Here is a 23653-nt window from a genome sequence, read left to right as displayed (position 1 = left end):
CTACATTGTTGTAGTATATTCCACCTGTGATCCATGTACTAACGTGACATACTACATTGTTGTAGTATATTCCACATGTGATCATGTACTAACTTGACATACCACATTGTTGTAGTATATTCCACATGTGATCATGTACTAACGTGACACACTACATTGTTGTAGTATATTCCACCTGTGATCCATGTACTAATGTGACATACTACATCGTTGTAGTATATTCCACATTTGTTCCATGTACTAACATGACATACTACATTGTTGTAGTATATTCCACATGTGATCCATGTACTAATGTGACATACTACATTGTTGTCGTATATTCCACATATACTAACGTGACATACTGCATTATTGTAGTATATTTCACATGTGATCCATGTACAAATAAATGGATGTAGTTTTTTTCACATGTGATCATGTATAAATGTATGTAGAATATACCACATGTGATCCATGTACATATGGATGTAGTATATTCCACATATGGGGCGGTATAGCTCGGTTGGTAGAGCGGCCGTGCCAGCAACTTGAGGGTTGCAGGTTCGATTCCCGCTTCCGCCATCATAGTCACTGCCGTTGTGTCCTTGGGCAAGGCACTTTACCCACCTGCTCCCATTGCCACCCACACTGGTTTCAATGTAAAAATTAGATATTGGGTTTCACTATGTAAAGCGCTTTGAGTCACTAGAGAAAAAGCGCTATATAAATATAATTCACTTCACTTCATATGATCCATGTACAAATGGATGTAGTATATTCCACATGTGATTCATGTACTATTGTGACATACTACATTGTTGTAGTATATTCTACATGCGATCCATATATGAATGAATGTAGTATATTCCACATGTGATCCATGTACAAATGGATGTAGTATATTCCACCTGTGATCCATGTTCAAATAAATGAATGTAGTATATTCCACATGTGGTCATGTATAAATGAATGTGGTATATTCCACATGTGATCATGTATAAATGAATGTAGTATATTCCACATGTGATCCATGTATGAATGAATGTTTTATATTCGTCATGTGATCTATGTACAAATGACTATAGTATATTCCACATGTGATCCATGTATAAATGGATGTAGTATTTTCCACATGTGATCCATTTACCAATAAATGGATGAAGTATATTCCACATGTGATCATGTATAAATGGATGTAATATATTCCACATGTGATCCATTTACAAATAAATGGATGTAGTATATTCCACATGTGATCATGTATAAATGGATGTAGTGTATTCCACATGTGATCCATTTACAAATAAATGGATGTAGTATATTCCACATGTAATCATGTATAAATGGATATAGTATATTCCACATGTGATCATGTATAAATGGATATGGTATATTCCACATGTGATCCATGTACCAAAAGACAAGCAGGGCTGGGATCCAGGCTGCCAGACTTTGTTTGGGGGTTTTGTTCCCAGGCCTGCAGCCCCAGAAATAGTCCTTTCCCTCGCTCCGTCCCACACGTTCCCAGCGTGTCCTGTTCCAGTCCCACATACATTCTGCTCACTACTCAATATGGATTTTGTTTCCAGACCATCCCAGCACAGAAAGAACATGTAAAGTGTTATAGTCTTATAAACCACAGACTTTTGCTGTGAATATTCATGTTTATTGCATGCTAACATTGGCATCACAGCCTTAATGTTTATGTTAAAGGTGCACTCTAATTTACAAAAATTTAACTTGCGTCTTTTCATGATGTCTAAGGAAAAACCTTCTTCCTCATGGATATGATACCTCCTCTGACTAGTGTTGTAACGATACCAATATTTTGGTATCGGTATCAGTACTAAAGTTATTTCAGTACTTTTCGATACTTTTCGGTACTTTTCTAAATAAAGGGACCACAAAACAATTGCATTTTTGGCTTTATTTTAACAAAAAAATCTTAGGGTATATTTAACATATGTTTATATATAGTTAAGTCCTTAAATAAAATAGTGAACATACTAGACAACTTGTCTTTTAGTAGTAAGTAAACAAACAAAGACTCCTAATTAGTTTGCTGGGATGGTGTGGCAAAGTTGGTAGAGTGGCTGTGCAAGCAATCTGAGGGTTATTGGTTCAATCCCCACCTTGTACCATCCTAGTCACGTCCGTTGTGTCCTTGGGCAAGACACTTCACCCTTGCTCCTGATGGGTCCTGGTGAGCGCTTTGCATGGCAGCTCCCGCCGTCAGTGTGTGAATGTGTGTGTTAATGGGCGAATGTGGAAATACTGTCAAAGCGCTTTCGGCTCCTTAAAAAGGGGTAGAAAAGCGCTATACAAATACAACCCATTTACCATTTGCTGGCGTATGCAATAACGTATTGTGTCTTTTATCATTCTATTATTTTATCTACATTATTAAGGACAAGTGGTAGAAAATTAATTATTACTCTACTTGTTCATTTACTGTTAATATCTGCTTACTGTTAATATGGGTGCGGAACCGGTACATTTCAAACACGGAATCGTACCAAAAAATTATTAATTAGTATCGCGGTACTATACTAATACCGGTATACCATACAACCTTACCGCTGACCCATATGTAAATGATAAAGCATGTAGCTCACATAACTATGCTAATGTGGCTAACCTAGCATGATGTTAAAATGTAATGTTTGCATGTAGCTCACATAGTGATGCTAAGATTGCTAACCTAGCATGATGTGAAAATGTAATGTTAGCTTGTAGCTCACATAGCTGTGCTAATGTGGCTAATCCAGCATGATGTTAAAATGTAATGTTAGCATGTAGCTCACATAGCTATGCTAATGTCACTAACCCAGCACGATGTTAAAATGTAACATCAGCATGTAGCTCACATCGCTATGCTAAGGTTGCTAACCATACATGATATTAAAACATAATGTTACCATGTAGCTCACATAGCTATGCAAGTTTGGCTAACCTGTGTGGCTACCATGAATTGATTAACATGGACCCCGACTTAAACAAGTTGAAAAACGTATTCGGGTGTTACCATTTAGTGGTCAATTGTATGGAATATGTACTGAACTGTGCAATCTACTAATAAAAGTTTCAATCAATCAATCAAAAACCTAGCATGGTGTAAAAACATAATTTTAGCATGTAGCTCACATAGCTAGCTCATATTGCTAACCTAGCGTAGTATTACAACATAATACTAGCATGTAGCTCAAATAGCTATGCTAATGTTGCCAACTTATCATGATATTAAAATGTAATGTTAGAATGTAGAATGTAGAATTTGTTACACAAATGTTTCTAACCTAGTATAATATTAAAATATAATGTTAGCATATAGATCACATATCCATGGTAATACGGCTAACCGAGCACAATGTTAAAAGGTAATGTTAGCTTTTAGCTCACATAGCTATGTTGTGTGACTAATCTAGCACTTTGTTAAAATGTAATGTTTTCATGTAGCTCACATAGCTATGCTATTGTGGCTAAAGTACATATGTCAAACGTAAACAATAGTAAACTTTGCTCGTAAGCATTAAAGCTGCTACACACACTATAAAAACATGTTTAAACTGTGTACATTATATCAATACACCATTATAGACGATACCTAGTCCACAATATGATATCATACCTAATACTGTATGTGTTTGGGTTTTACGGCACAGTGAAAACCTTTGAGGTGGGTGGTCTGGGTGTGGTCCAGGACAGGGAAGGTGGTGAGCTCATGCTCACAAGGAAAGGATAGAGAGAAGGAAAACAGGAAGTGGAATTTGCGTGTCTGTGCAGACTGTGTGTTGTTGTTGTTGTTGCCGCGGGTTACGCTCAGAGGGAGGGGTCACCAGTGGAAGTGGTCGCTAGCAGGCGGCGTTTGTGGCACCCAATAATAACAAAGAGCAGATGAAGTGTGGGAGCAAAAAGAGCTGAAAGGAGAAGAACAACACCATCACGCCCGTCTGTGCGACTTATCTCCCCGCGATAAGACCCCGCCCTATGGGCCTGCAGCGTGATGATGAACAGCTGCGGCGCCCTGGGAGAAAGAAAGAGAGGGTCTCACTTCCTGTGGGCGAGAGCGGTTCCTCGCAGTCCAGATAAGATCTGCAAAAACAACACTTTGACTCAAGAGAACACTTTCATTTCAAAATAAATGCACTGAATACTGATTGTTTGCGTCAATATAAATGTATATATATATATATATATATACATATATATATATACATATATATATATATATATATACATACATATATACATACACACACACACACACACACATATATATATATATATATATATATATATATATATATATATATATATATATATATATACCGTATTTCCTTGAATAGCCACCAGGCATGTAATATGCACCTGCCTTGAATTACTGCCGGGTCCAAATTCACTCCCCAATTTTATTAGCACATGCTTTCTTTTACCGCCGGGTCAAATTCGTGACGTCACGAGTGACGCTTCACCTGTCGTCATTTTCAAAATGGCGGACGAGTTTTTTTTTGCTTTTACTATGTGTAAACCAGGGGTCTTGTTCAACAGCCATACAGATCACACTGATGGCTGTGATATAAAACAACTTTAACACTCTTACTAATATGTGCCACACTCTGTGAACCCACATCAAACACATTTCGGGAGAACATTGGCTCTGTAACACATTATAAACGCAACATAAGAATTACCCATGCATCCATGACTCTTGGCTATATTATACACCCCGCTATCACCAAACCCCGCATCCCCCCTTTCCATGCGTCGGTTGAGGTGGGCGGGGTTGGGGACGCGTGTATAATATAGTCAAGAGTCATGGATGGATGGCATTGTGGGTAATTCTTATGTGCCGTTTATAATGTGTTACAGAGCCGATGTTCTCCAGAAATGTGTTTGGTGTGGGTTCACAGAGTGTGGCACGTATTAGTAAGAGTGTTAAAGGGGAACATTATCACCAAACCTACAGTATGTAAGCGTCAATATATACCTTGATTTTGCAGAAAAAAGACCATGTATTTTTTTAACCGATTTCCGAACTCTAAATGGGGTAATTTTGGCGAATTAAACTACTATTAGCGATGATGTCAGAACGTGACGTCACCGAGGTAACACACCCGCCATTTTCATTTTCACATTACAAACACCGGGTCTCAGTTCTGTTATTTTCCGTTTTTTCGACTATTTTTTGGAACCTTGGAGACATCATGCCTCGTCGGTGTGATGTCGTAGGGTGTAACAACACTAACAGGGAGGGATTCAAGATGCGCCACTGGCAAGAAATCTGCCGCCAGACCCCCATTTAATTTGCCAGAGTGTCTGCACATTTGACCGGCGATGCTAAGGCAGACATGGCACAGAGATGTATGGATAACCTGCAGATGCATTTGCAACGATTAAGTCACGAAATCACAAAGATGAGTTTTGTTGATGTTGACTTATGTGCTAATCAGACATATTTGGTGACGGCATGACTGCCAGCTAATCGATGCTAACATGCTACGCTAATCAATGCTAAAATGCTATTTACGCTAGCTGTATGTCCATTTGAAACTAGATACCCACATTTAATGTGAAACAAACACTTACCAATCGACGGATTTAAGTTGCTCCAGTTTCTCAAGATGCGAAAGTCCTGATTGTTTGGTCCGCACATTTTACCCGCGATGCTAATAAGGCAGCCATGCTATGGGCCACTTCATTAGGTACACCCATGCTATGGCCGAATAGCATCAATAGCTATTCGCTCAATAGCTTCAATTTCTTCTTCAATTTCGTTTTCGCTATCTGCCTCCATACTCCGACCATCTGTTTCAATACATGCTTAATCTGTTGAATCGCTTAAGCCGCTGAAATCCGAGTCTGAATCTGAGCTAATGTTGCTATATCTTGCTGTGGTAACCGCCATGTTGTTTGTATTGGCAGCCCTGTATGACGTCACAGGGAAATGGACGGGTGGATATAGCGATGGTGAAAATAAGGCACTTTGAAGCAGTTTTTCGGGATATTCCAGGAGACGTAAAATTTTGAAAAAAACTTCGAAAAATAAAACAAGCCACTGGGAACTGATTTTTATTGTTTTTAACCCTTTTGAAATTGTGATAATGTTCCCCTTTAAAGTTGATTATGTTATGCAATAGGCAAAGGGAAGGAGGCGACAGCAAGGCAGAACTGCATTTTGAAGGTTTATTTAAACCTTTAATGAATGTGTGGGATGTGTATGCTACCACTAGTGAGTGAATGCGGACTATGTGTGGAATTAACCAATGTGAATTTACCAGGCTTTGTTGTCGGTGCGTGTTGGATGTATCGTTCGTCGAAATCCAAAAGGGGTGAGGCGAAGGGACAGTCAGCGGGAATGCAAGCAGTCAAGGAGCTGGAGAGAGGCAACGATGTCAGGGTCCAAACAGTGGTCAAGGATCGGGGAAGGCAAGCAACAATCCGGGAGGAGGTCGTGGGGCAAGGACACAATCACTGAAGACAATGTGGAAGACACAAAGGACATCAAGACGGGAACGAGGAGAGCTGCCAGATGTGATGCTTACTCAGCTGAGATCGGCTACGTTCTGGCGAATGTCTCCTGGCTTCACTGGTCTTTTATGCCTTTCCCTCTCGTCAAGTCCAGGTGTGTTGATTATTGTACTTGTGCAGGCTCGTTGCTGCTTGGGCGTGCTGTGCTCAGCACGACTGGAGGCGAGTCTGTGTACGCTGTCAGCAGAGGCACGTCATGTCAGAGGAGGCGCCTGCCGCAGAGGAAACGCGGGTCCGACTCCGCGTCGTGACAGTTTATATCACAGCCATCACATTAAAAGGTATGGCTGTTGAACAAGTATGCATAGCAATCTCGTATGAGAAGCAGCGAAATGCATTCATCTGGCCGGCACGCAGATAGCGTTGTGTGAAGGCGGTCGCGATGACATGTTGTAGGGCAGTGGTCCCCGACCACCAGGCTGCGGCCGCAAAATATATTTTTTTTTATCACACTCAGTATTTTACTGCATGCCATTGGTAACCGCAGGGGTGAGAAGAGGTTTTGAAATTATTAACGCCTGCTTACTTTCACCGCATGCCTTGAATAAGCGCAGGAGTGAGAAGAGGTTTTAAATTAATTAGCGCATATATATATATATATATATATATATATATATATATATATATATATATATATATATATATATATATATATACAAGTGTAGGAGTTCAAGTACCTAGGAGTCTTGTTCACAAGTAGGGGAAGAGTGGATCGTGAGATCAACAGGCGGATCGGTGCGGCGTCTTCAGTAATGCGGATGCTGTATCGATCCGTTGTGGTGAAGAAGGAGCGGAGCCGTAAGGCAAAGCTCTGAATTTACTGGTCAATCTACGTTCCCATCCTCACCTATGGTCATGAGCTTTGGGTCATGACCGAAAGGACAAGATCACGGGTACAAGCGGCCTAAATGAGTTTCCTCCGCCGGCCAGAGATAGGGTGAGAAGCTCTGCCATCCTGGAGGAGCTCAAAGTAAAGCGGCTACTCCTCCACATTGAGAGAAGCCAGATGAGGTGGTTCGTGCATCTGGTCAGGATCCCACCCGAACGCCTCCCTAGGGCACGTCCAACCGGTAGGAGGCCACGGGGAAGACCCAGGACAAGTTGGGAAGACTATGTCTCTCGGCTGGCCTGGGAACGTCTATATATACACATATGTATACATACCATATTTTTCGGACTTCAAGACGCATTTAAAATCCTTTAATTTTCTCAAAAATGGACAGTGCGCCTTAAAGCCCGATGCGCCAAATGTACGGAATAATTCTGGTTGTGCTTACCGACCTCAAACTATTTTATTTGGTACATGGTGTAATGATAAGTGTGACCAGTAGATGGCAGTCACACACAAGAGATATGTTTAGACTGCAATATGACTCAAGTAAACAACACCAAAATGTTATATGTTCCATTGAAAATACAGTGCATTACAAACGGCGCTCAAAAATCCATCAAAATGTTTCAGTAGGATTTTGAAGCTGCACCGCTTGATGGATTGTACTGTGCTTCAACATAGGAGTATTGTTATGGTGTGTGTAAAAGATAAGACATATTATCTGATGTTTTGTTTCCCAATATTATGCAAAAGCAACTTTTCTTACCTTCATATACCTGCTGATTTGAATTTGGGATCTGCATAAGTCCTGAAATTTTGCGCAGGTCCGCCTTTGTAGTTCGTGGGGACGATGTAGTCGATAATCTTCTTCTTTTTCCTCTATCTTCTTGTTATGGGACATTCGTCCTCCGCTGTTGCCATTTCTAATATAAAATAGTGTAAGGTTCTTACTTATATCTGTCAGTAAACTCGCCAAGATAGTGCTAAAACATACCTGTGTAGTGAGTTTACATTATTCACCCAAGGAACTTTATTTATTAGTGAGTTCCGGTCGGACAATTTTTCACGGGACACATTTTGGGTGTTGTTGTTGCACTACAATTTTTCACGGGACACATTTTGGGTGTTGTTGTTGCACTAGGGAGCCACGGATGAGGAGATGCTGCGCCGGTATTGATTGATGTAAGTTTAGCGCCTTCGTTTGACTCTTCTTTCACTACCATCCTTGCACGCTACACCGCTACAACAAAGATGACGGGGAGTAGACGCTGTCGAAGTGGAGGCACGTAAATACCTGTAAGACCGCCCACAAAACGGCGCATCCAGAAGAGACTGTCAGAAAGACTTAAAGATGACTCTAAAACATAATCAATGCAACGTTTTGACCAAAGAACCACCTTTACATGTAATGTAGACCACGAGGAAGTATTTTACATGTAGAAAAAAATCATAATATAACTATTTTAATGCGCCTTATAATCTGGTGCGCCTTTTGAATGAAAATAGACGTGAATAGACACTGATGACATCGGCAGTGCGCTTTATCAGAAAATTAAAAAATACTTTAATAAAAATCCCCGAAGGGAATTTAACATTTTCAGCAAAAAAAAAAAAAAAAATCAGTCTAAGCTTAGGACCCTGGAGAGGGGGTCCAGACTGAGGTCAAGGGAAACAATCTCATAGCCAAAGCACAAATAAACATGTGTGTAAGAGCGAAACATCAAAGAACACAAAATAACTTTAAGGACATTAAAAGAGCAGAGCTGATGCAACCAGCCACTTCTACATACAGCTACAAAAGTAAAAACAACAAAAGCAAACATAGGAGCAGACCCATCAAAGCAACCAAGTGAGCCGACTCCACCTCTTATACCTTTTATAATCCGGTTCGCCCTATAGTCCGGAAAATATGGTTTGTGTATATATATATATATATATATATATATATATACACAAACCCTGTTTCCATATGAGTTGGAAAATTGTGTTAGATGTAAATATAAACAGGATACAATGATTTGCAAATCCTTTTCAACCCATATTCAATTGAATGCACTACAAAGACAAGATATTTGATGTTCAAATTCATAAACTTTATTTTTTTTTTGCAAATAATAATTAAGTTAGAATTTCATGGCTTCAACACGTTCCAAAGTAGTTGGGAAAGGGCATGTTCACCACTGTGTTACATCACCTTTTCTTCTAACAACACTCAATAAACGTTTGGGAACTGAGGAAACTAATTGTTGAAGCTTTGAAAGTGGAATTCTTTCCCATTCTTGTTTTATGTAGAGCTTCAGTCGTTCAACAGTCCGGGGTCTCCGCTGTCGTATTTTACGCTTCATAATGCGCCACACATTTTCGATGGGAGACAGAGGCCAGGAAAGTACTCGCACTCTTTTTTTACGAAACCACGCTGTTGTAAAACTTGTCTTGCTGAAATAAGCAGGGGCGTCCATGATAACGTTGCTTGGATGACAACATATGTTCCTCTAAAACCTGTATGGACCTTTTAGCATTAATGGTGCCTTCATATATGTGTAAGTTACCCGTGCCTTGGGCACTAATACACCCCCATACCATCACAGATGCTGGCTTTTGAAGTTTGCGCCTATAACAATCCGAATGGTTATTTTCCTCTTTGTTCTGGAGGACACCACTTCTTCTGTTTCCAAATATAAGTTGAAATGTGGAATCGTCAGACCACAGAACACCTTTCCACTTTGCATCAGTCCATTTTAGGTGAGCTCAGGCTCAGCCAAACCGGCGGCGTTTCAGGATATGGTTGATAAATGGGTTGGGCTTTGCATAGTAGAGTTTTAACTTACACTTACAGATGTAGCGACCAACTGTAGTTACTGACAGTGGTTTTATGAAATAATCCTGAGCCCATGTGGTGATATCCGTTACACTCTGATGTCGGTTTTTGATGCAGTATCGCCTGACGGATCAAAAGTCCGTAATATCTTCGCTCAAGTGCAGTGATTTCTCCAGATTCTCTGAACTTTTTGATGATTTTACGGACCGTAGCTGGTTAAATCCCTAAATTTCTTGCAATAGCTGGTTGAGAAATGTTGTTCTAAAACTGTTCAACAATTTGCTTACAAAGTGGTGACCCTCACCCCATCCTTGTTTGTGAACTACTTAGCATTTCATGGAAGCTGCTTTTATACCCAATCATGGCACCCAACTGTTCCCAATTAGCCTGCAGACCTGTGGGATGTTCCATATAAGTGTTTGATGAGCATTCCTCAACTTTATCATTATTTATTGCCACCTTTCCCAACTTCTTTGTCACGTGTTGATGGCATCAAATTCTAAAGTTAATTATTATCTGCAAATAAAAAAATGTTTATCAGTTTGAACATCAAATAACTTGTCTTTGTAGCATATTCAACTGAATATGGGTTGAAAATGATTTGTAAATCATTGTATGCCGTTTATATTTACATCTAACACAATTTCCCAACTCATATGGAAACAGGGTTTGTATATATATATATATATATATATATATATATATATGCATATATATATATATATATATATATATATATATATATATATATATACAGTATATGCATACATACATATATACACCTATGCATACATATATTTATATATATTTATATATATATATATTTTTTTTTTATATATATATATATAAATATATATACATATGTATGACATATACATATACATACATATATATATATATATATATATATATATATATATATATATATATGTATATTTCATGGCTGGCTTACAACGTGGTCACTCCGGGATCACTTATGACCGCCAGACAATTCTGGATGTGGATAGATTGGGCCGTTTTGGACTGAATGACGCGTGCTTGCTAGACCGGCTAGCTAGCATGGGAATACTTTGCCGGCTACATCCAGCGGCCTGTGAAGCAGCGGAGTATATGTGTTGTCTGTCTATTTATCAATAATGCAGACGAGGCGTGTTGGCTGAGTTCTTAACGTTTGCTTTCAGAGCGTGCATATCACAACATACAAGTTACAGTCATGGCGACACACAACCTATACCAGGCTAGCTCGCATGCTCGTCACTCCTGTTGCATGCTGGGTAGGGTAGTTCTTTTTTTCCCTGGCTCATAACATCACAGCACATGATGCGTTCAGTTTATCAAAGCACCAAGCAAACAATCGGAAAATTCCCATCATATCAATTCCTAGATATGGTCGTATTTATTTTAAGTGCACTATGCAGAATAAACACAACATTATTAATATTGCTACTACGGATAATTTGATCAAAAATTCCCTAAAACAGCCCACTACCTATAATATAGGTTTTTTAAACATAAAATCCCTGATAAAAAAATGTTTCTGCTGTTACCTCAGAAATTGCATGTTCGGATGTTATGATTGTGGCTCAGAGATTTGTATGTAGATTATATTTATTTTCCATAACAAACAGGATAACTTAAATACCCTGGCAGTGGCAATAAGCTTAAATGTTTGTATTTACATTTTTTGAGTTGATTTTCATAAAATATGCTATTTAACTGCTACTGTTTAACAAGGACTGATTTAAATTGTGTTTGCACAACAAATGTTTTGGCGCTTTTGTTCATGTGGGAGAATATTCCAATAAAGGTGCACTACACACTACTTTTGAATTCATTATTGGGCTTTGCGTATACAATGCAGTTAATCGCGATTAATCGGAGAAATAGTGCGATTAACTTCGATTAAAATTTTTAATCGTTGCCCAGCCCTAATATATATATATATATATATATATATATATATATATATATATATATATATATATATATATATATATATATATGTAGGTGTGGGAAAAATCACAAGACTACTTCATCTCTACAGAACTGTTTCATGAGGGGTTCCCTCAATCATCAGGAGATTGAGGGAACCCCTCATGAAACAGTTCTGTAGAGATGAAGTAGTCTTGTGATTTTTCCCACACCTACATATTGCGCTCTACCACGGTATCGAGCACTATTCTCTGGATAATCCAATCAAGACATATATATATATATATAATATATATATATATATATGTATATATATATACATATATATATATATATATATATATATATATATATATATATATATGTATGTACAGTATGTATGGCTAAACTAGCACAGTGTTAAAATGTAAGTTAGCATGTAGCTCACATAGCAATGCTAATGTTTCCAACCCAACATATTATTAGAATATAAATTTAGCCTGTAGCTCAAATAGCTATGCTAATGTTGCTAATCTAGCATTTATTTATTTATTTTTTGGTAACCCCCGAGGGGGTTAAGAAACACTGTACCAAAGTGATCCCAATGATGTGAAAGTCTTTGTTTGACTTTTCATCTTGATTGTGTTTGCAGTATTTTAAAGTACTAATTGATTTGTGTTTTACTGCATTTTGTACAAATATGTAAACATGCTTTATGGGACAATATGTGTAGTTTCAGCAAGGGTTATAACAACCAGTGTAGTTATATTTGTGTGTAGTTAATCATGTCAAAATTACTTTCAGAATGTGTTAAAATAGTTCATACTCTTTTTTTTGCTGGCGTTGCCATGGCAACAAGTGGGAAGAAAAAAATTACTGCATAATTGAATACCTGCAAGGGTCTTTTACATACGGCAAACATGCTAGGCCGTCAGCTACTAGGAGCTAGCAGCTACACAACAACAAAACACACAATAGCACACAAGTTACACACATTTTGTCAATAAAAACAAGTATCAAATAATTATAGTTATATATTATTTACACATAAAATGTCTCCAAGGCAGAAGCTTATTAGAAAGTATCCAGTAACAAACGTGTCCGCATCAGTCAACTTCATGAATTATTTTGAATACTACTTGTCGTTATAAAAACATTGACCCCTCCATTTCAACTTGAGGACAGCATGAGTTCATTAACAATACATGAATATGTTTAAAGGGGCCATGTTAGCTACATATGTATGTTTTATTATGTAATATGAGTATTGAGTCAGCCTGCTTTGTTATAGTAGGCATTCATGTTGTCTGTGTTTTCTTTCCAAGGACTCTCCACCTAAGCCATCGGTGGCTGAGCTGGCCGGCAGGTTCAAAGGTCACATCCTCCCTGTGCCGAGCGCACATGACAAGGTAAGGTAACCCTCCAACCACACAAATGTCGTCCTGTTAAATTGTCTTTCTTCTTCTTTGGTAGTCGCCACATCGAAGGACCTTGCCTCCGTGTTCTCTGAAGTTTCCGAAGCGGAAAAATGACACAGACAAGTCAAAGGTGAGAGTAAGAATTGTTTTAGTTATATTGTAAAAACTTACAAACAGTGCTTGGAGTGATTAATGAAGAATCCATACGAGTAGGAATGTTATGGATGGCTAGAAGACCAAACAAAAATATAAAATCAAGAATAGTAAATGGAAAAATAGTTTCCATAAATTAGCCGCACCGAACTATAAGTCGCATATGTATATATATATATATATATATATATATATATATATATATATATATGTTGACAAATGAGTTATTTACACAGAAATATTTATTTACATAACCTTAATTGTTTACAAACGGTGTCTGTTACACGGCAGTAAAACGTCTGATCAAACAAAACAGAAGTCATGGTCATGGACCCACTAGCTGCGCAAGCTCGCTCACCAATTGGCTAAACAGTCTCAATAACTGCACTGGGACATTTTGGTGAAATTACTGAGGAATTTGTGAAAGTGAAACAATACAAAAATATTGTTATTGAAAGTTAATAATACTAACACAGACACTATTAGCAAATGCTCTCAACGCTAGCTTAATTGCATTAAGATAGCACGTACAAATATATATTCATGAAAACACTCCCACAGCCATCACACATGGGACGCTTTAGAGTAAGAATAGTTTTTGTTATATTATAAAGATTTACGAATGTCGCTTGCAGTGATGAATGAAGAAATCTTTTTGGAGCAAAAATGCTACGGATGGCTAGAAGACTGAAACTTCTACTTCCGGAAGGAAATTTAGTGAACAAACCTATACAAAAGATGGCACCATATAAATAATGCACATTTTCACTGTCTTTGCTTGTTTTGTTTTTTTCAAAATATTTGCTGTATGGCCGTCAATGGATAAAAATCCATAAATTAGTGGCACTGCTTTAAAAGCCGCAGGGTTCAAAGTGTGGTAAAAAAGTAGCGGCTTTTAGGTAAATCCTACTAATTAGCATTAGCGATTTTCCATGGCGATTTCAATACCTCCAATTGTGTTGGTGAAAAGTACAACCAAGAAGCACGTCACAGTTAAACAGCTGCTGTGTAATAAGTACTTACACTTTGTAGGACTCAACAAAAGACAAGACTGGCACATTCGACTTCATGGCAAAGACTACTTCCTGACATGAGAAGTGTAAGAAAACAACTGAATGAAACAAATATCATCTGAAAAAAAGTTAGCATTTCCCAACATATTAGTCATAATTTTTGTGCCTAATTTTATGACTTTTTACTGGACTTCCTCCGTTTGCTTAACATGATCATTACTGCCAAAAGTGGGGAAAAGTGTATTACAATGGTTAAGAAACACTGGGATAAGGAACAAGCAAGTACATTTTGGGGCTCATCCGGATAATTTCCACTATGTTGTTTTGCGTTTTACATCTTGGTGTCCACACAAAGATGATGGATGACCGACAGGAGGCTTCACTCACATCCACTCATTTTGATGAAAATTGTGAAGACTCTTCTTCGGCATTGTAATGCCGGTGTGGTTTTCCCGTGGATGCGTCGAAGCAGAACACAGCATAGGTAAGATAAAGGGTATTTAATAACAAAAGTCTATGAACAAAAATACTGGTGTAAAGAGAAAAAGTAAACAAAAGACGCTAGCGTGAAAGCTAGGATAAAACAAGGAAAACTAGAACTTGGTACGAGGACACAAAAGAGTAAACAAAACATTTAGCATGAAAGCTAGACAATAAAGTGGCTTGGCGTGAGAGCTAGCGAGAAAATACATACGAATGATGAGAGTCGTCACTGATGCGCGTGGGCAAATTAGGATCCGAGAATGAGTAAACAGAAAAGGTGAGCTTAAATAGGAGGGTGAAAATTAGTAGCAGGTGTGCGGGGCGAGACTAACAGGTGGACTGATGTGTAACCATAGTGATGGACAAAAACAGGAAATAAACGGGTCAGACTGAGAATGAAAAAACAAACACGTGAAGATCTGAGCAGCAGATCGCAACAAAAATGTCAGCAATGGGATGAGACACACATTATTTACATTTTGGGGATGATCCGGATCAGTGTCTGAAATCAGGAATTTTAATGTTATAACGTGTAACAATAAAATAAAGTAGCGTATTAGGCCTAAGTATTCATTAAAAAGACTCAGATGTTTGATTTAACAAGTACATGTTATATATTTGGCTACTGTATAAGTTTGAACAGTAACATTGTGTTTGAGTATTCAATTAAGTTATTTTTTGGTGTACCACTGCTGGAGTAAATCAGTTGTGTTGTCCAGACAAACATTGCCCCCGTCAGTCCTGTTCAGGTTCGGATGAAGAGCCCCTCGGTCATAGAGGGACTTCAGGTGAGTGCTGCCCCCTGCTGGCCAGAGGAGGAAGTAGAAGGAGAAGGAGGGGTGGAGTGGGATTAAGGATCTAATGGGATCACAGGGCCTGGATCTAACCGGGCTCCAAGTGGTCAGCGTGGTCACAGAGCCATGGGACAGAAGGGCTGCCGCTTCTCCCTCTTCTTCTTCTCCTCGCCCGTGCAGGTAGGAGCCAGGAGTCGTGTTTACTAGCACACTCTCACACTCATCTCCGCCATCTTGTAGGCCAACCTCGCCCTGTCCCCCACCGCCCTGCTGCCTTCGCCCAAGAGCGCCGCAGATGTCAACCCGCGGCCGGAATCGCCGCCCTGCGACTCGAGCCCCGCACGTGACACCTTGACCCCCACCCTGCGGCCTCTGCAGGTCGCAGTCGAGGAGGACAAGCCAGTTGGCTTCGACAGCCCCCCCGAAGGCATGCCCCTGCCCAGCTTCACCAAGGTGACTTCTATCACCCTCTATATACTATATACATATGTAAATATACATATATATGTATATATGTATGTATGTATTATTAATATATATATATATATATATATATATACATATATATATATATATATATATATATATATATATATATATATATACATATATATATATGTATATATATATGTATATATCCATCCATCCATCCATTTTCTACCGCTTATTTCCTTTTGGGATCGCGGGGGGCGCTGGCGCCTATCTCAGCTACAATCGGGCTACACCCTGGACAAGTCGCCACCTCATCGCAGGGCCAACACAGATAGACAGACCACATTCACACTCACATTCACACACTAGGGCCAATTTAGTGTTGCCAATCAACCTATCCCCAGGTGCATGTCTTTGGAAGTGGGAGGAAGCCGGAGTACCCACGCATTCACGGGGAGAACATACAAACTCCACACAGAAAGATCCCGAGCCTGGATTTGAACCCAGGACTGCAGGAACTTTGTAGGACTGCAGGAACTTCGTATTGTGAGGCAGATGCAGTAACCCCTCTGCCACCGTGAAGCCCTATATATATATATATATATATATATATATATATATATATATATATATATATATATATATATATATATATATATATATATACACACACACATACTGTATATGCATACATATACGTGTATATACATTTATGTATATATGTATATATATATACAATAAATATATACATACATATATGTGTATATGTATATATATATATACACAATAAATATATACATACATATATGTGTATATACATAAGTGTGTATATGTATGTATGTATGTATATATATTTATATATACATATATGTGTGTATATGTGTATATATATATGTATATATATATATATATATATATATATATATATATATATATATATATATATATATATATACATGTGTGTGTGTACTGTATACATGTATGTATTATTCATGCATGTATGTATGTATAAATGTTTAAATGTATATATGTAGGTATGTATGTATGTATGTATTCCACATTTCTTTGAATTGCCGCCGGGGCGCTAATTAATTTAAAACCTCTTCTCACTCCTGCGCCTACCAAAGGCATGCAGTAAAAGTAAGCATGTGCTAATTATTTTAAAACCTCTTCTCACTCACTTACCAAAGGCATGCAGTAAAAATGTGATGTAAGCTTGGACCTTAAATCCTACTGAATAGCTCTTAATCTTCTTCCCTTTATGCGATTTCAAATTACCGGTATTGAAATCAGCCTCCTCCATTTTGAAAATGATGACAGAGGAAGTGTCACGAGTTTGACCAGGCGGTAATACTAAGCATGCGCTAATTTCTTTGCGATGCGAGTTTGACCCGGCAGTAATTCAAGTAGGCGCATACTATATGCCCTGCTGCAATTCAAGGAAATATGGTATATTTATATACTGTATACAGAGTGTATGTATGTACACGTGTATATGTATGTGTATATGTATGTATGTATATATATTTATATATACATACATATATGTGTGTATATGTATATATATACGTATGTACTGTATACATGTATGTATTATTTATGTATGTATGTATATATGTAGGTATGTATGTTTGTATGTAAAAATTTATATATATGTGTGTATATAATATATATATATATATATATATACATACACATACATACATGTGTGTATATATATATATATATATATATATATTATGTATGTATGTATATACATATATATGTGTGTGTGTACTGTATACATGTATGTATTATTTATGTATGTATGTGTATATGTTTGAATGTATAAATGTATATGTGTGTCTATAATATATGTATATACACTTATACATATGTGTGTGTATATACAGTATGTATGTATGCATACATGTATAAATGTATATATGTAGGTATATATGCATATGTATGTATGTTTATATGTATATATTAATAATACCTATATACATACATATATTTGTATACATATCTGTATATATGTATGTGTGTATGTATGTATATGTTTACATGCATATCTGTATATATGTATGTATTTATGTATATGTATACATAGATATATATGTATATATGTAAATATGTAGGTATATAAGTATGTTTATATGCATATAAATGTATGTATTTATGTATATATATATTTGTATTTATGTATGTATATATGTATGTATACATATATTACCCTCTTTGATGTTCGCTTACGTCTCTGTTACGTTACGTGTCTAATGTTGTTTTCCGCTATCTGTGAAGGGAGTGATGGGGTCGCAGGGGCCTCGCCGAGGTGGCGTGTCAGCTCAGCGGGCGTGCGCGCCTGTCGGCTAATATGGTGGCGCACATAGGCGTGAGGATTGAGGATGTTTAATCCAATTAGCCTGTTTGTGCTGCGCTGTCACGCGTTCATGCTGGAAAGATCTACTGGTATATATATATATATACATATATATATATATATATATATACCCCCCGCGATCCCAAAGGGAATAAGCGGTAGATAATGGATGGATGGATAAATACCATATATATATATATATATATATATAAATATATATATATATAGGTGGTCCAAGATGTACTCTGCCTTCCGCCCAAAACACAGCTGAGATAGGTTCCAGGGACCCCACGCGACGCCGAAAGGGACAAGCGATAGAAAGATGGTTGGATGGATGGATACATATATATATATATATATATATATATATATATATATATATATATATATATATATATATATGTATATGTATGAGTTCAAGACTTGAAAGAACTTTGAATGTCTTAGCAGCAAAAGTAGTCCCACGTGTTATTTCTGTACCATGGCCTGTAACCAGCAGCAGGGCTGTGCTACTTTAGGCCAAACTGTAGCATCCCAAAACGGCCGACGACTGTTCTCACGACCAAGTTCCCTCCGTAAAGTTGGCCACAGCAAGCAGAGTGCACAAATGATTGTGATCCTGCTTAGCAGGAACTGCACTGTTTTCCAAATGTTTGCCCATTATTCACTTATGCAGGACAAGACTACATATTTGTATTTTTATGCATTGTAAATTGCAATTATCAGCTGGTTCTAAGTAGCAAGCACTGCAGGTGATGGTAGGATGGTATTTTACAGTCTAAAAGCGCACTGGGATATAAGCCACACCACATTTTAGAAGAAAAAATATATTTTCTATATATTAGTCCCGCCACATTCCACCTCCCCGAATTGTAAATAATCAAATGCTTGTTCTTATTCTTTCTGAGCTCACTATGGTCATCCTATGAAGTGAGACCTACAATCTTACAATGTCCATTTCTCAGATGATATAATTGTTGATGACTGAAGTATGCTGATAGCAACCCAACCTACCACCCCCACCCCCCCTTCCGTCCAAACCCCTGGGAACCACACCCCCCGATTGTAAATAATGTCAATAATTCAATGTATATACTCTGATGATTAACTTGTGTGATGACTGCATTATGCTGATAGTATATATTTGTACCATGAATTTATTAACATTGACCACGACTTAAACACGTTGAAAAACTTATTCGGGTGTTACCATTTAGTGGTCACTTGGACGGAATATGTACTGTACTGAGCAATCTACTAAAAAAACTTTCAATCAATCAATCAAACCAGACTATAAGCCGCAGATATATACGTTGTAAATATCTTTATTTACATACCTTATTTGTTCCCAAATGAAGCAATGTAGTATCTGTTAGTCTACAAAATAACACGCTCCCCCCAATTACCGTATTTTCCAGACGACAAAGCTACCGGGGTATAAGCCGCACCCACTAAATTTTACAAGATACATATTATTTCCATATAATAGCCGCACCTATAAGTCACAGATATATAAGTTGTGCAATGAGTTATTTACACAGAAATATTATGTAAGTGTATATTCACATACCTTAAAAGTTTTCAAATAAAACAATGTAGTATCTGTTTGTCTACAAAATAAAAATGTATATCTTGTTTAGCACTTGGCAATACTGCTATATGATGCTTAGTGTTTGACTTCTAAAACTTGTAAATCCATCCCATCCATATTCTACCGCTTTTTCCCTTTTGGGGTTGCGGGGGGCGCTGGCGCCTATCTCAGCTACAATCTGGCGGAAGGCGGGGTACTTCCTGGACAAGTCGCCACCTCATCGCAGGGCCAACACAGATAGACAGACAACATTCACACTCACATTCACACACTAGGGCCAATTTAGTGTTGCCAATCAACCTATCATTCTCCTTATATTCAGGCTCAAAAATAGAAGTTTCTGGATCATCATTTGATCCCAAAGTAGTTTTTGTTGTCTCTTATCAAGTCTGCCATGATTAGTAGTCTTGTTGTTGTTGAAGGGAAAGTGAACGTTGTGATGCTTAAAATGATCATAATATGTGAATAGCACATATTATTATGAATATTACTACATTACATACTGTATATATTTAGTGTGTATATAAATTCATGTTATGATGAATGTTACTACATTGTAAGTACAATGTCTATATAAAATATGTAAATATGACATGTTATTATGAATGTTACTACATTACATATACCTATACTTACAGCGTAGATATAAAACCTTGATGGAGGTTTATGGATATTTTTAAGCCCGAATCTCATTACCTCTATTATTAGCTGACTCTTGCTAGTGTTTATTTTTGAGTTACAATGCATAAAATAATACATATATACACATACATGGGTACATATATGTATGTATATACAAATTTATATATGTATGTCTGCAATGAGGTGGCGACTTGTCCAGGTTGTGCCCTGCCTTCCGCCCGATTGTAGCTGAGATATGCACCAGCAACACCCGCGACCCCAGAATGGGAATAAGCGGTAGAAAATGCATGGATGGATGGATATATTAATGTGTATATGCATATATATGTTTGTGTATATGCATATATATGTTTGTATGTATTTATATATGCATATACAGTATGTATATATACAATACATATGTATGTACATATATGTGTATACATGTCTGTATATATGCATGCATGTATGTATGTTGTTGTTGAAGGGAAAGTGAGCGTTGTGATGCGTCTGTGAAATTAATATGCTTAAATTCTACCTGTTATCAATGTGACTACATTACATATATACTTACAACGTTTATATAAAATACGTAAATATATATGTTATTATGAATGTTACTACATGACGTATATTCTTACAGCGTGTAGATAAAATATGTAAATATTACATGTTATTATGAATGTTACTACATTATATATACTTACAGTGTGTATATAAAACCATGATGGAGGTTTTTGGATGTTTTTAAGTGTTTTATAGGCCGAATAGAGCCAGTCTCATCACCTCCATTGTTAGCTGACTCTTGCTAGTGTTTATTTACGAGTTAGAATGCATAATAAATATATTTGTGCTTGTTTTCTTACATAAGGATTGTGAATGATCAGCAAAATTCCCCCAAAATGTGCAGTTCCCCTTTAAGGCGCCACCTGAACGGGCACCTTAAAGGGATGCATATTGATTACTTGAATGAGTCTTGCCTGGCGGAAAGTAAACGTCCAAGTTAACGTGTTTAAATCTTTCCTATTTTCGTGGATTATGTTGGTTGCCCAACTTGTCACTTATTAGTTAGTTTTACTCTAAATTAATTTTATTTATTCTCGTTTTACTTGACTTTTTCTGCATTTTATTCCCGCTCTTACTTCTTCCACTTCCATATTCTGTGTTCGTCGCCCTTAAATTCCCCCTACAATCGTTTCGGTACTTGTCCCGGGACCTGAGTAACAAATAAATGACAGCTTCAAACTGATGATTTAATTTGACGTGTTTTCATGAAATCGGCAAAAGACAACTGGTCAATAATTAATCCATCTCCCGCCTTTCAGACTCGAGCGCGGCTGTCGTTCAGGAGGCGTCCTCCCACGAGACAACACCGGAAGTCGGTTGGAGAGGACACCAACGGGGACGGCGTTTTGGGGCACGCACAAGAGGGGGAGGAAGATGAGCAACACCTGACAGTTAAAGAAGAGCAGGACTGTGGCGAGCAAACAAAAACCCTCCCAAAGGACGAGGTGGAGGTTCTGAGTAAGGAAGAGCAACACTCGGTGTCGGACCCCACCCGGCCGACAGAGGACCACCTTCCCTCGGGCAAAGGAGACTCCCAGGTGCCGCGCTAATTTCCTGCCAGGTGGTGAACTATGACAATCACCAAAAAAAGACACACATATTTTGAAACTGCTTCTTGGAAAGTGCAGTAAGTCGCGCAAAGCCTTCTCTGTCTCTCTCTGCTGGCTGTTTATAGAACTGGCCCTGAAAACATTCACACGCTTTTTTAAATTTTAGACATATTATTGTTTTGTTCCGACTTCTGCTGTGCATTTTAATCATGCGATCATAATCTTGTACTTTTCTTGCAATAGGTTCTCATTTGTGTTTGTTATATTTTAACATTGTTAGGTCATTCCAAGTCATCATGCACATAAATGACAATAAACACTCTCATTGTTGAGTGGCAATATAATATTTATTAACTTGTATTTTTGCCACAGTATTTTAAATCTACTAAATGTACTTGGATATCATTGTGTCTCTTTAACACTCCAGATGATAGTGGAAGTTAAACTTAACTAAACACAAACGCACCGTCAATAAATGACAATACTTTGGCTTCTGGGGACAACATTCTTCATGGTAAATAATGTTTTTTTGAAACAAAAATTGAACATTTGGGGGTTGCCCACATATGTGGTCCTCTCCAAGGTTCTCATAGTCATCATTGTCACCGACGTCCCACTGGGTGTGAGTTTTCCTTGCCCTTATGTGGGCCTACCGAGGATGTCATAGTTGTTTGTGTTGTGGTTTGTGCAGCCCTTTGAGACACTACTGATTTAGGGCTATATAAGTAAACATTGATTGATTGATTGATTCTCTAACAGTGTTACACGGGCTCCATCTAGTGGTATGCCAAATAATCGCTTGATTAAAGTACAGTGTTTTTATTTTCCAAAATTCAAACACAGTGTTACTGTTCAAACTGTGAGTGATGTTACAGTGGCTAAAAATATTCTTGCTAGATGAAACTTCTGTTTTGCCTGTAATGAATACTTAGGCTTACTACGCTACTGTATTGTATGGTGGTATATATATATATGTATATATATATATATTTATATATATATATATATGTATGTATACATACAGTATATACATATATATATACACATATATACATACATATATATATATACACATATATACATATATATATATACATAT

The 23653-nt window shown here is 37.5% G+C and overlaps 1 protein-coding gene across 2 annotated transcripts in view; it reads left to right on the top strand.

The window, feature by feature from the left end:
- zgc:153184 (uncharacterized protein LOC751652 homolog) overlaps window positions 1–23044 on the top strand; it is a 33921-nt gene extending 10877 nt beyond the window's left edge. Inside the window, exons 2-6 of one of the 2 annotated variants that reach the window (XM_061878006.1) lie at window positions 13397–13480; window positions 13545–13619; window positions 15858–15926; window positions 16173–16385; window positions 22264–23044. In XM_061878006.1, coding sequence (XP_061733990.1) covers window positions 13397–13480; window positions 13545–13619; window positions 15858–15926; window positions 16173–16385; window positions 22264–22554 — 732 coding nt within the window. In that variant the 3' untranslated portion in view covers window positions 22555–23044. The remainder of the gene's footprint in view (window positions 1–13396; window positions 13481–13544; window positions 13620–15857; window positions 15927–16172; window positions 16386–22263) is intronic. The other variant, XM_061878007.1, reaches the window with a different exon arrangement.
- Window positions 23045–23653: the final 609 nt, after the last annotated feature.

This window comes from Nerophis ophidion, linkage group LG18, assembly GCF_033978795.1.
Source record: "Nerophis ophidion isolate RoL-2023_Sa linkage group LG18, RoL_Noph_v1.0, whole genome shotgun sequence".
Lineage (NCBI taxonomy): Eukaryota > Metazoa > Chordata > Actinopteri > Syngnathiformes > Syngnathidae > Nerophis > Nerophis ophidion.
This window is presented reverse-complemented; position numbering and strand designations above follow the sequence as displayed.